We start from the raw sequence: 13,457 nt of genomic DNA, 5'->3' as shown, positions 1-13,457 counted from the left end.
CTCACAGGGCTGCTACATGGCTCTTAGGAGAAAATGCACATGAGGTGCCTAGCAGATACTAAGTACTCAGTGTTTCCTTTCTCTTTGGAGAAAGCTTGTCCCTCATCTGCACACTGCCTAAAAGTCAAAGGCTTTGATACTTACCTGTGTCATCGTTCACATCATAAACATTGCACTCCTGAAGACCCACAGTGGGAGATATGGGATAGAAGGTCTCAAGAACATGATTCTTAGTAGCTTCTACTTCCTCTCGGGAGGCTATGGGGGGCAGAGGATCCTTGGCATTCAGTTGGGCTCCACTGGAACCATGGACCTGAATAAGAGTAGACCCTAAAGGGGGAGAAAGACGATTAGTCTAACCTGGTCTAAAGCCTTAGCTAGGCAAAGTCTAAAGCTTTCATCCTGCCATGCTCCTCCAGTCTTTTACAGCTTTACTATCTGATCGGCCTCATCACAGAAAACAGAACTTTGGAAATTCATCCTTGCGCTTATCATGTAAGCAGGTGAGCCTCCTTCACTTGACGTCTGGGTGCCACCCTCTGCCTCTGCCTCCGCCTCTGCCGGGCCTTGGAGTAGACAAGGAAACATCAGATCCAAAGGACTGAGTAGCCTGGCTGAAGTCACAGAACAAGCATGTCACAGGACTGCAGTTGAAATGAAGGTCACATCATTCCTAATCTAGTGATCTTCATTCTAAAGTCATTCTAAAGAATAGAAGGGGACACGAGAACAAGATGGTGGAGGAGAAGGACCTGAGCTCACCTCCTCTCACAAAAACACCAAAACAACTGCTGAACAACCATCGACAAAAAAGGACTGGAACCTACCAAAAAAGATATTCTACTTCTAAAGACAAAGAAGAAGCCACAACAAGATGGTCGGAGGGGTGCATTCGAAATACAATTAAATCCCACATCCACTGAGTGGGCGACTCACAGACTGGAAAATAATTACATCACAGAGGTTCTCCCACAGGAGTAAGAGTTCTGAGCCCCACAAAAGGCTCCTCAGTCTGAGGGTCTGGCATCAGGAGGAGGAATCCCCAGAGCATTTGGCTTTGAAGGCCAGTGGGGCTTGATTGCAGGAACTCAACAGGATTGGGAGAAAAAGAAATGCCACTCTTGGAAGGCGGACGCAGGGTCTCGTGTGCACCAGGACCCAGGGGAAAAAGCACTGACCTCATAGGAGCCTGGGCCAGACCGACCTGCTGATCTTGGAGGGTCTCCTGGGGAAGTGGGGGGCAGGGGGCAGCTGTGGCTCACAGCTGGGTCAAGGACACTGGTGGTGGAGGTAATGGAGAGTACTCATTGGCGTGAGCTGTCCTGGAGGCCACCATTTTGATGCCAAGACCTGACCCCACCCAACAGCCCACAGGCTCCAGGGCTGGGATGCCTCCAGTCAAACAACCAACAGGGCGGGAACAAAGCCCCGCCCATCAGCACACAGGCTGCTTAAAGTCTTCCTCAGCCCACAGCCACCTCTAAACACACCCCTTGACACGGCCCTGCCCGCCAGAGGGACAAGACCCAGTGCCACCCACCAGTGGGCGAGCACCAGTCCCTCCCACGAGGAAGCCTGCACCAGCCTACATGTAAGAATGGATACTACAAAACTCGTAGAGGAAAACATAGGTAGAACACTCTGACATAAATTGCAGCAATATCCTTTTTGACCCACCTCCTAGAGTAATGAAAATAAAAACAAAACAAACAAATTGGAAACTAATCAAACTTAAAAGCTTTTGCACAGTAAAGGAAACCATAAACAAAACAAAAAGACAACACACAGAATAGGAAAAAGTATTTGCAAACGATGCGACTGGCAAGGGATTAATCTCAAAAATATATAAACAGCTCATGCAGCTCAATATCAAAAAAAAAACCCAATCAAAAAATGGGAAGAAGATCTAAATAGACATTTTTCCAAAGAAGATATATAGATGGCCAAAAAGCACATGAAAAGATACTCAACATCACTAATTATTAGAGAAATGCAAATCAAAACTATTAAGAGGTATCACCTCACACCAGTCAGAATGGCCATTATCAAAGTCTACAAACAGGGGCTTCCCTGGTGGCACAGTGGTTGAGAGTCTGCCCACCAATGCAGGGGACACGGGTTTGAACCCTGGTCTGGGAGGATCCCACATGCCACGGAGCAACTGAACCCGTGCGCCACAGCTGCTGAGCCTGCACTCTGCAGCCCGCGAGCCACAGCTACTGAGCCCGTGTGCCACAACTGCTAAGGCCCGCACTCCTGGAGGCCGTGCTCAGCAACAGGAGAGGCCACTGCAATGAGAGGCCAGCGCATCGCAGTGAAGAGTAGCCCCAGCTCGCCACAACTAGAGGGAGCCCGCGCACAGCGGCGAGGGCCCAATGCAGCCAAAAATAAATAATAAATACAATAAATAAATTAAAAAAACAGTCTACAAACAATAAATGCTGCAGAGGGTGTGGAGAAAAGGGAACCCTCCTACGCTGTTTATGGGAATGTAAATTGGTACAGCCACTATGGAGAACAGTATGGAGGTTCCTTAAAAAACTAAAAATAGAGCTACTACCATATGATCCAGCAATCCCACTCCTGGGCATATATCCAGAGAAAATCATACTTCGAAAAGATACACGCACCCCAGTGTTCACTGCAGCACTATTTACGATAGCCAAGACATGGAAGCAACCTAAATATCCATAAACAGAGAAATAGATAAAAAAGATACATATATACAATGGAATAATGGTACATATATACAATGGAATATTACTCAGCCATAAAAAAGAATGAAATAATGCCATTTGCAGCAACATGGATGGGCCCAGAGATTATCATACTAAGTGAAGTAAGTCAGACAGAGAAAGACAAGTATCATATGATATCACTTATATGTGGAATCTAAAAAAATGACACAAATGAACTTATTTACAAAACAGAAACAGACTCACAGACTTAGAAACAAACTAATGGTTACCAAAGGGGGAAAGGTCGGGGGTAGGGATAAATTAGGTGGTTGGAATTAACATATACACACTACTATATATAAAATAGATAATCAGGGGCTTCCCTGGTGGCGCAGTGGTTGAAAATCTGCCTGCCAATGCAGGGGACACGGGTTCGAGCCCTGGCCCGGGAAGATCCCACATGCTGCGGAGCAACTAAGCCCATGTGCCACAACTACTGAGCCTGCGCGTCTGGAGCCTGTGCTCCGCAACAAGAGAGGCCGCGACAGTGAGAGGCCCGTGCACTGCGATGAAGAGTGGCCCCTGCTCGCTGCAACTAGAGAAAGCCCTCACACAGAAACGAAGACCTAACACAGCCAAAAACAAACAAATAGATAAATAAATAAATAAGACCTCACCTCAATCATCACCTCCTCTAGGAAGCCTCCCCCAATTCTTTCCATAAAAAAAACCAAAAAACAGATAATCAACAAGGACCTACTGCAATAATGTATATGGGAAAAGAATCTGAATAGATATATGTATATGTGTAACTAAATCACTCTGATATACACCTGAAACTAACACAACATTGTAAGTCAACTATACTGCAATATAAAATTAAAAATTAAAAAAAAAAAGGATTAGTTAAGAATAGTTTTTATCCTAAAAGAAAAAAGAAAAAAAAACATTTGTTAAGGTGTTAATCCCGGGTTTCTTGAGAGAGGGACTGACCAATGCGCTCTTCTTCCCATGTTCTCTTTCCAATGAGCCTTGAGGCCTGGGGATCTCTGTGGGCTCAGAGGCTGTGGGTTCAGATCTTCCCAGGCACCTGCGTTAAGCTGGGGACGCAGAAATGAGTGAGAGTAACTCTCTGCTTTCACGGAGCTGGCTAGGGAGTACAACAAAAGTATGAACCACACTCGGAGATAGCAGAGGTGGGGAAAACTGACCTCTTCTGGGATGCCTGAGAAGCTTCCTGAAGGAAGCAATGCCTTTAAACTTGCTTCTGAAAGATGGATAAGAGCAGAGCTTCTCAACATTGGTGCTCTTCACATTTTGGACGAGGTAATTCTTTGGTGAGGGAGGCTGTCCTATGCACTGTAGGTATTTGGCAGCATCCCTGGCCTCTACTCACTAGATGCCAATAGAACTTCCACTACCAGCCCCGCCTCTGGTTCAAGTTATGACAGACAAAAATGTCTCCAGACAATACCAAATCCCGCCTAGAGGGTAAAACCGCCCTTGGTTGAAAACTGCTGTGCCAGAGTTTGCCAGGCAAAGAAAAGGGAGGAAACTGTTCTAGTGAAGGAGGAGTAACATGTTCCACAGCACAAAGCACGCTGCTCCATGGCAGAGCTTAGGGAAATAAGTCCAGATAACTGGAGTATGATACGGTAGGGAAGGAGGGATGGAGAGAGAGAAGTACTGAAACTACAGGCTAAGGAGAAAGGCTACCAAATCCAGGAAAAGGGGCAGATTGCCCTCAATAGCTCAGAGTAAAAAAAAAAAATAGAGCCAGTCAGAAAGCCTCACTTAAGTCAGATTAGCATATTTGCCACAGGGAGACATAGGTGTATGAGGAAATGAACTGACATCTGACCGAGCAGCAAGCCTGCTCGCTGTGAATGTGTCCAGATGCCCTTCATAGAGGTCCCCACAGGAGGCCAAATGCCATCTGGAAAGACTCCTGGAGAATGGCCTCCTAAGGATTCTCCATGGGGTCAAACCTTCCTCGTGGTGCTTGGGTTTTGAGAAATACAAATCAAATACTACAAATCGCAATGTGATGGTAACTGACCAAGGCTGATGATCCTATCTGTCTAAAAACTGGTTTGGCCATAGCAAAGATCAATAAAACTAAAAGTTGGTTCTTTGAGAAGATAAACAAAATTGATAAACCTTTAGCCAGATTCATCAAGAAAAAAAGGGAGAGGACTCAAATCAATAAAATTAGAAATGAAAAAGGAGAGATTACAACTGACACTGCAGAAATACAAAAGATCATAAGAGGCTGCTACAAGCAACTATATGCCAATAAAATGGACAACCTGGAAGAAATGGACAAATTCTTGGAAAAGTACAACCTTCCAAGACTGAACCAGGAAGAATTAGAAAATATAAACAGACCAATCACAGGTAATGAAATTGAAACTATAATTAAAAATCTTCCAACAAACAAAAGTCTAGGACCAGATGTCTTCACAGGTGAATTCTATCAAACATTTAGAGAAGAGTTAACATCTATCCCTCTCAACTCTTCCAAAAAACTGCAGAGAGGAACACTCCTAAACTCTTTCTACGAGGCCACCATCACCCTGATATCAAAACCAGACAAAGATATCACAAAAAAAGAAAATTATAGACCAATATCACTGATGAACATAGACTCAAAAATCCTCAACAAAATACTAGCAAACAGAATCCAACAACACATTAAAAGGATCATACACCATGATCAAGTGGGATTTATCCCAGGGACGCAAGGATTCTTCAATATATGCAAATCAATCAATGTGATACACCATATTAACAAATTAAAGAATAAAAACCATATGATCATGTCAATAGATGCAGAAAAAGCTTTTGACAAAATTCAACACCCATTTATGATAAAAACTCTCGAGAAAGTGGGCACAGAGGGAACCTACCTCAACATAATAAGAGCCATATACGGCAAACCCACAGCAAACATTGTTCTCAGTGGTAAAAAACTGAAAGCATTTCCTCTAAAATCAGGAACAAGACAAGGATGTCCACTCTCGCCACTATTATTCAACACAGTATTGGAAGTCCTAGCCACAGCAATCAGAGAAGAAAAAGAAATAAGAGGAATACAAATTGGAAAAGAAGAAGTAAAACTGTCACTGTTTGCAGATGACATGATGCTATACATAGAAAATCCTAAAGATGCCACCAGAAAACTACTAGAACTAATCAATGAATTTGGTAAGGTTGCAGGATACAAAATTAATGCACAGAAATCTCTTGCATTCCTATACACTAACAATGAAAGATCAGAAAGAGAAATTAAGGAAACAATCCCATTTACCATCGCAACAAAAAGAATAAAATACCTAGGAATAAAACCTACCTAAGGAGGCAAAAGACCTGTACTCAGAAACTGTAAAACACTGATGAAAGAAATCAAAGATAACATAAACAGATGGAGAGATAAACCATGCTCCTGGATTGGAAGAATCAATATTGTGAAAATGACTGTACTACCCAAAGCAATCTACAGGTTCAATGCAATCCCTATCAAATTACCAATGGCATTTTTCACAGAACTAGAACAAGAAATTTTACAATCTGTATGGAAACATAAAAGACCCCAAATGGCCAAAGCAATCTTAAGAAAGAAAAACAGAGCTGGAGGAATCAGGCTCCCTGCCTTCAGACTATACTACAAAGCTACAGTAATCAAGACAGTATGGTACTGGCACAAAAACAGAAATATAGATCAATGGAACAGGATAGAAAGCCCAGAAATAAACCCACGCACATATGGTCACCTTATCTTTGACAAAGGAGGCAAGAATATACAGCGGAGAAAAGACAGCCTCTTCAGTAAGTGGTGCTGGGAAAAATGGATGGATACATGTAAAAGAATGAAATTAGAACACACCCTAACACCATAAACAAAAATAAACTCAAAATGGATTAAAAACCTACATGTAAGGCCAAACACTATAATTCGCTTAGAGGAAAACATAGGCAGAACACTCCATGACATAAATCACAGCAAAATCCTTTTTGACCCACCTCCTACAGCAAGGGAAATAAAAACAAAAATAAACAAATGGGACCTAATGAAACTTAAAAGCTTTTGCACAGCAAAGGAAGCCATACACAAGACAAAAAGACAGCCCTCAGAATGGGAGAAAATATTTGCAAATGAAGCAACTGACAAATGATTAATCTCCAAAATATACAAGCAGCTCATGCAGCTCAATATCACAAAAACAAACCACCTAATCCAACAATGGGTGGAAGACCTAAATAGACATTTCTCCAAAGAAGACATACAGATGGCCAACAAATACATGAAAAGATGCTCAACATCACTAATCATTAGAGAAATGCAAATCAAAACTACAGTGAGGTATCACCTCACATCGGTCAGAACAGCCAACATCAAAAAATCTAGAAACAATAAATGCTGGAGAGGGTGTGGAGAAAAGGGAACCCTCACACACTGTTGGTGGGAATGTAAATTGATAAAGCCACTATGGAGAACAGTATGGAGGTTCCTTAAAAAACTAAAAATAGAACTACCATATGACCCAGTAATTCCACTACTGGGCATATACCCTGAGAAAACCATAATTCAAAAAGATACACGTAGGGGACTTCCCTGGCAGTCCAGGGGTTAAGACTCCGCGCTCCCACTGCAGGAAGCGCAGGTTCGATCCCTGGTCGGGGAAGTAAGATCCTGCATGCCGCACAGCATGGCCAAAAAACTAAAAAAAAAAAAAAAAGATACATGTACCACAATGTTCATTGCAGCACTATTTACAATAGCCAGGACATGGAAGCAACCTAAATGTGCATCAACAGGTGAATGGATAAAGAAGATGCAGCACATATATACAATGGAATATTACTCAGCCATAAAAAGGAATGAAATTGAGTTATTTGTAGTGAGGTGGATGGACCTAGAATCTGTCATACAGTGAAGAAAGTCAGAAAGAGAAAAATAAATACAGCATGCTAACAGATATATATGGAATTTTAAAAAGCAGTACTGATGAACCTAGTGGCAGGGCAGGAATAAAGACACAGACATAAAAGAACGGATTTGAGGGCACGGGTGGAGGGGGAAGGGGAAGCTGGGATGAAGTGAGAAAGTAGCATTGACATATATACACTACCAAATGTAAAATGGATGGCTAGTGGGAAGCTGCTGCATAGCACAAGGAGATCAGCTCAGTGCTTTCTGACAACCTAGAGGGGTGGGATAAAGGAGGCTCAAGAGGGAGGGGATATGGGGATATATGTATACATATAGTTGATTCACTTTGTTGTACAGCAGAAACTAACACAACATTGTAAAGCATTGATACTCCAATAAAGATGTGGGAAAAAAAAAAAACTGGTTTGGCCAACAGCACTGTCATTTAATTAGCATGTGTCCTCCCTTACTGGGTATGCAAACATCATACCCACACCTCAAGAACAGTTTTCTCAAGTATTTCCTGTTACCTCACACATAATATGCAAGGAAGATAAATGTGCCTGGACCTCTCCTAACCTTGGGTTTTAGATTCTCCCCACAGACCACTCTACTGTGGTTTCCAATTCAATTCCCTCCACATCCCTCCTCCAGCAACAGCTCCAAATGGGGCAGTTTAATTAGAGGTAATACTTGATAATGGGCCAACAAGTACTCCTCTATTAATGAGGTTCACTAACTTCCTTAGCGGTGCCATTACCTCTACAAAGCTGACTCCTTGCCAGGAAGTCCATACTCAAAGGGCAAGTTGGAGAAACCTGACCAAGCAGATGTCCTGAAAACCCCAAATTACTCCACAGCTGGTTTTCCTGCTCCAGGATTCCACCAAAGACAGCACTTGTGATCTCAGAACATCCCTGTCTAAAACATCTGAGGTTTGGTATTAATTCACCCGTCCCTTCAGTCAGCACCTTTTGCGTGGCATGAACTGTTAGACACTGTGGACAAAAATGAATATGACACAGTCTCTATCATCAGAAGTTCAGTTTAGTGGGGCAGACAGAAAAGATGTTAGATAATCACAATATAGTATAATGTGTGTTATGATAAAAGTAGGCATATGGACACAAGGAGCTCAGAGCTAACCTGTGGATTCACATGGGAAGGGGGCTTGAGCTGAGTCATGCAGACATGTAGAATTTAGTCAAATGAGGAAAGTAGAAAAGAGCATTCCAGACAGAACGTACAGCACATGCAAAGGCAAAGCTTGATGCCAAAAAGCTGCAAGTGGCTAAGTGTAAACTGGGAATGGAGGTGGGGGCAGGAGAGCAGGAGATAAGACTAGAAAGACCAGGTGGTGGCCAAATCACAGAAAGCCTTGGACACCACGATAAATGGTCAAGCTATTGCGAGACAATAAAGGATTTGAAACAGGGAAGGGACATAAGACAACCTGCACTTTAGAAAGATCACTCTAGCAGCTATGTGGAAAATGGATTTGGAAAATGAGAAAAGCATGAATGGAGTAAAAAGGCTCTTGCAGTAGAATACGAGCTTTGGAGCGCAGATTGTATGTTTTTTTACTTCCTTATCTTCAACATTTAGGCACTGAGAGGCACTCAACAGATACGGTTTGAATTAAGTCTTGAAAAGAAATGATTAAAAATGAAAAAGGCTGGGTTATGGCTAATGAAATGACATTGAGGATGTCATTTCAATGTCTGAGCCACAAAACTGGACCATGAAGGATGGGAGTGAGAATAGGTATGGCAGCAGGGAAGGGAATATAAGCTGGTGATGGGGCTAAGAGCAGAAAGACAATGAACAGACAAAGGCTTTCTGCTATACAGGAGGACCAACCTCGATTCCAGGTGGTGGATAACATGTTGTTTTGGGCACAGATCCGTCTGGCCAGAGAAGGATGCTTGAGAATCTGGGATTTACACAGCTGTATCAGACTGTCCACAATGACTGGGCTTGGAGAAAAGAAGAGACATTTGGAGATGTAAAGCAACAGGCTGACTCCAAGATCCATCAGTTGGAAACCTTATTGACTTGGGGGAGACTTACCAGTAGGTCTCTCTCTTGGGGATGTCTTCAGTAGAGTGCCAGAGACGAGCGTGAAAGATTACATTCAGAACACATTCATCTTGGTTCTCTATGTGGTTCCTTGGATCGTCAGCAAGGCTAAGCACTTTCTCAGGAAGGCCTTCTATTAACTTGGTCTTGGTAAGCCAGAGAGCCTGCTTTACACCTTTAGAGTCATCAGTCACAAAAAACCAAAACCAAAAAAAAAAAAAAAATCATTCAGGAAGAGATGCTTACCCCTGCCGGGTAGCATTTTGGGGAAAAAGCAGCCTTGAGAGAGAGATGGGATTTGTTCCAACATCTGAGGGGTGAGAACTAAAAGAGCAGAAGCTATGAGAGCCAGATTTCAACTCAGCTTCAGGAATGACCATCTAGTTAAAGACAGTTAACAGTTGACTGAGGCAGTGAGTACTTGCCCCAGGAGGAATTCAAACAGCCACTAAGATGGCTGAGATCATGAGGCTGAATCTTGCAGGCAAGGATTTGTTTGTTACCTGCAGAATTCAGACCCCAGATTACAGGACTAGATCAATAGATGCCAACCTCTCAAAACCTAGATCCTTTCTATTAACCCACACCCTAGTCCTTGACTGGAAAAGCTCATGTCTGCCAAACATACGTCATTTAATAGATATGGGCCCGGGATTAAGTGCATACTGCTCTATCAAGGGAAAGAGCTTTTGGAAATAATGGAAATAACTTCTGGATCATGAATAACTTGAGGAGCCCTGAGTTTGGGAGCACTAGATAATCTTTAGCATCTGACTCTGAGATTCTGTAACAAGCTATTTTATAAGCAGATTTTTGCATGAAGCCCTATGAAATGTACGGCTATATTTGTCAACAGAATCATACTGAGGATGTTGCTCAATTTATTATGCAGGGTCCTGCCTGAGACCTTCTGAACTTCTCCCTGGCCTCTGTACAGGAAGGTTGGGCTTTTCCTGGGTAGAGTACTGTTTTGTCTTTTGGACATGGTGAATTGCATAACTCACAATGTTTCTCTATACCAGGGGTCAAACTTTTTCTTAAAGGGCCAGACAGTAAATATTTTCAGCTTCTGGGCCGCACAGTCTCTGTCACAACTACTCAGCTCTGCCACTGTAGCACGAAAGCAGCCATAGGTAATAAGTAAACAGGTGTGCATGGTTTCGGTGTAATAAAGCTATTTATAGAAAGAGGCAACTGGCCTAGTCAGCGGACCCCATCTCTGTACCATTTGTTGACTGCTAGCAAGCTGAGGGTCAACTTTGGGGCTCCCCTGGACAAGTACAACCTCACAGAATGGATTTTTTGTATTCACTTCACTGTTTTATTTTTCCTTTGTGCTGATCCCCTCACCTATTTTTAATTTAATCTGGCTGTGCTACAAAATTTCTGTAAGATGCCCAAAATACTTTTAGGAAAAGGAGTATAAATAAACTAAAAGATTTGAATCAGAGTGCTTAGTCTCTAAAAACTAAACTAATTTAACCCCCTTACTCTCAGCGGGATGGGCTGTGGTGCAGGCTACTCATCTCAGTTGAAAACACATCACTCGACTCAGGGTTATATCTTCATTTGAAAAACTATGTCTGGGATTAAAGCAAACTTAGCACACTTTGAGGGAAACACCCTCAGACAATTTCTTCTGTGGTGATAAATGAAAGGTAATGAGACTTTTCACTTTAAGGCTCATAAGACATCAGAAACACAAATATTTAGAAATGTTAACTTCTGGATTTTGTGGTGCAGCAGGAAGAATGCTGGACTGGGGGTCAGGTAACCTGACTTTTAGTCCCAACACTGCCACTGTCCCTTAAACTTGAAAATGGATAAAATACAAAGAATTTATGGTTCACTAGTGTATGAATAATATGTAAGAGCTGCCATTTACTGAACATTACCATCTACTCTGTGCCAGGAGCTTTAACTACAAGTTGGATGGGATTTTATGGAATGGAGGATGAAACTGAAGAGACTAAGGAATTTGTTTCAAGTCCCAAACCTCGTAAGCGATGGGGCTGGGAGGAGAACCTGAGTCTGTCTATGTTAAAGCCCATGATCTCTCCATTACCCCAATCTGCTTCTCTAGCCCTGTATCTTGCAGTTTTATTACAGACTTTACAGGACCTCTCTGCATATGGTGAAAGCATAGCGTATGTTTTCAGCCTAGTCAAACAAGTTAACCTTAACTTCTAAGACACAGCTAATGCATTTCATCCACATGGTAATGTTACCAGGGTCACTCAAGGGTGCCAAGTCTTGTGAGGTCCTTCACAGCACCCTGTGAGGATACTGGAAGTGTTTAAAGGCCAAAAAAACAGCTTTCAGGAATGGGTTTGAGCAGCTTAAGAGGCTGGCCAGTTGACATAAGTTTTTTTCAAACCTAGGATTTATTATCTGGCTTAGTCCCCAAATCCTGCCAGGTCTCTTTCTTTCCTAATTACTTACTGGAAAATTCTGCTCCCACTTACCTGGACCATTTTGTGTTTTCAGGACCAGTCCTAACCCCACTCTGATTTAGGGACTAAGGAAGAATGAGGAGGAAAAAATGGGTAAGAGGACTCTCAATAAACAACCCTCTCCAGGGACTCTGGAACATAATTTCCGGTACTGCCCCAGACATACAGATGGTTTTGGCTAAAGTCATTTTGACCTGTTCTTAGTGAGAGTGAAAGGGAGCAGAAGTGGACTAGATGGATTTTAGGTCCAGATCCTTTCCCTGAAAACATCTCAGCTCTGACCAATGACAAAGGACATCGACCTGGGAAACCAGAGGTGTAGCCCTGGCTTCACTAGTAACCCACAGTGCACCTGTGAGCAGATCACTGGCAAATCACTTCCCCTCTGTCACAATTACCAATCCCAATTACCAATTAACTTGTTTGACTAGCCTGAAATGAGGCGATAGGCCTGCAGATTAAGCACTGTTTCTGTTGTCTCTTTGCACTATAATCCCCCTCCAACTAGTTCTCAAACATAGTTACATCTCCAGGGTGCAAGAGCTGGGTCAATGTGAACCACCTAGTCAAAACCACTCATTTTACAGGAAATGGAGGCTTAGAAAGCTTCAGCCACTTGCCCAAAATCACACAGAGGGTGAGGGGCAGGGCTAAGCCTAGAAACCAGATCTTTTCACTTGGCCACTAAAACTCTAATACTCCCTCACACATACTGCTCTTTACATCTCACTTAATCCTAACAATTCACGGAAGATGAGAATCAATATCGGGCCATTTCGCAGACGGAGAAACCGAGACCCACAGAATTTCAACGTCTTGCCCAAGGCCACAGAAGGTCGGCGTCAGTGCTTGGGTAGAGGACCAAGGTCCCCTCCCGCCCGTCCTGGGGCCTCACCCTCGAGGAGGCGGCAACGCTGGTGGAAGACGTAGCAGGCCTGGTCTTTGTACAGCGGGTGCTCGTGAAGCGGGGGCAAGCGGCGGAACTTCGGGGGCGTCCAGCCAGGGTCCCAGGGTGGGAAGACTGGCCGCGCCAGACCGGGCATAAAGTGCATCTTCCCCGCGTAGGTGATGGGCTCCAGTCCAGGAATCTCATACACCCTGTCCGGGGGAGGAGGCTCGGGCTTCCGCGTGGAGCGCACGCCCCACTCATACGCCCCGCGTCTTGGGGCCCCGCAGCTCCCAAGACCGAGCCGCCCGGGGCGAGCAAGCGCCAGCCTTGCTGACCCCGACGCCAACGCCATACCGATCCGCTCGCTTCAAGATCTCCACCTGGACGCCGCCATCTTCCCGCGCTCAAGGCCTGCTGGGAACGAA

General features: G+C 43.6%; 1 protein-coding gene across 2 annotated transcripts in view; it reads right to left on the bottom strand.

Annotated features, from left to right (window-relative positions):
- MRPL37 (mitochondrial ribosomal protein L37) overlaps nucleotides 1-13,444 on the bottom strand; it is a 29,525-nt gene extending 16,081 nt beyond the window's left edge. For both annotated transcript variants that reach the window (XM_007164406.3, XM_007164405.2), the window contains exons 1-4: nucleotides 13,039-13,444; nucleotides 9,682-9,865; nucleotides 9,472-9,587; nucleotides 145-330 (exon numbers count right to left, since the gene is read on the bottom strand). In XM_007164406.3, coding sequence (XP_007164468.1) covers nucleotides 145-330; nucleotides 9,472-9,587; nucleotides 9,682-9,865; nucleotides 13,039-13,384 — 832 coding nt within the window. In that variant the 5' untranslated portion in view covers nucleotides 13,385-13,444. The remainder of the gene's footprint in view (nucleotides 1-144; nucleotides 331-9,471; nucleotides 9,588-9,681; nucleotides 9,866-13,038) is intronic.
- Between the last annotated feature and the right edge of the window lie 13 nt (nucleotides 13,445-13,457).

This window comes from Balaenoptera acutorostrata, chromosome 1 (genome assembly GCF_949987535.1).
Source record: "Balaenoptera acutorostrata chromosome 1, mBalAcu1.1, whole genome shotgun sequence".
NCBI lineage: Eukaryota > Metazoa > Chordata > Mammalia > Artiodactyla > Balaenopteridae > Balaenoptera > Balaenoptera acutorostrata.
Note: the sequence above shows the minus strand (reverse complement) of the source record. Positions and strands in the feature narration are given on the sequence as shown.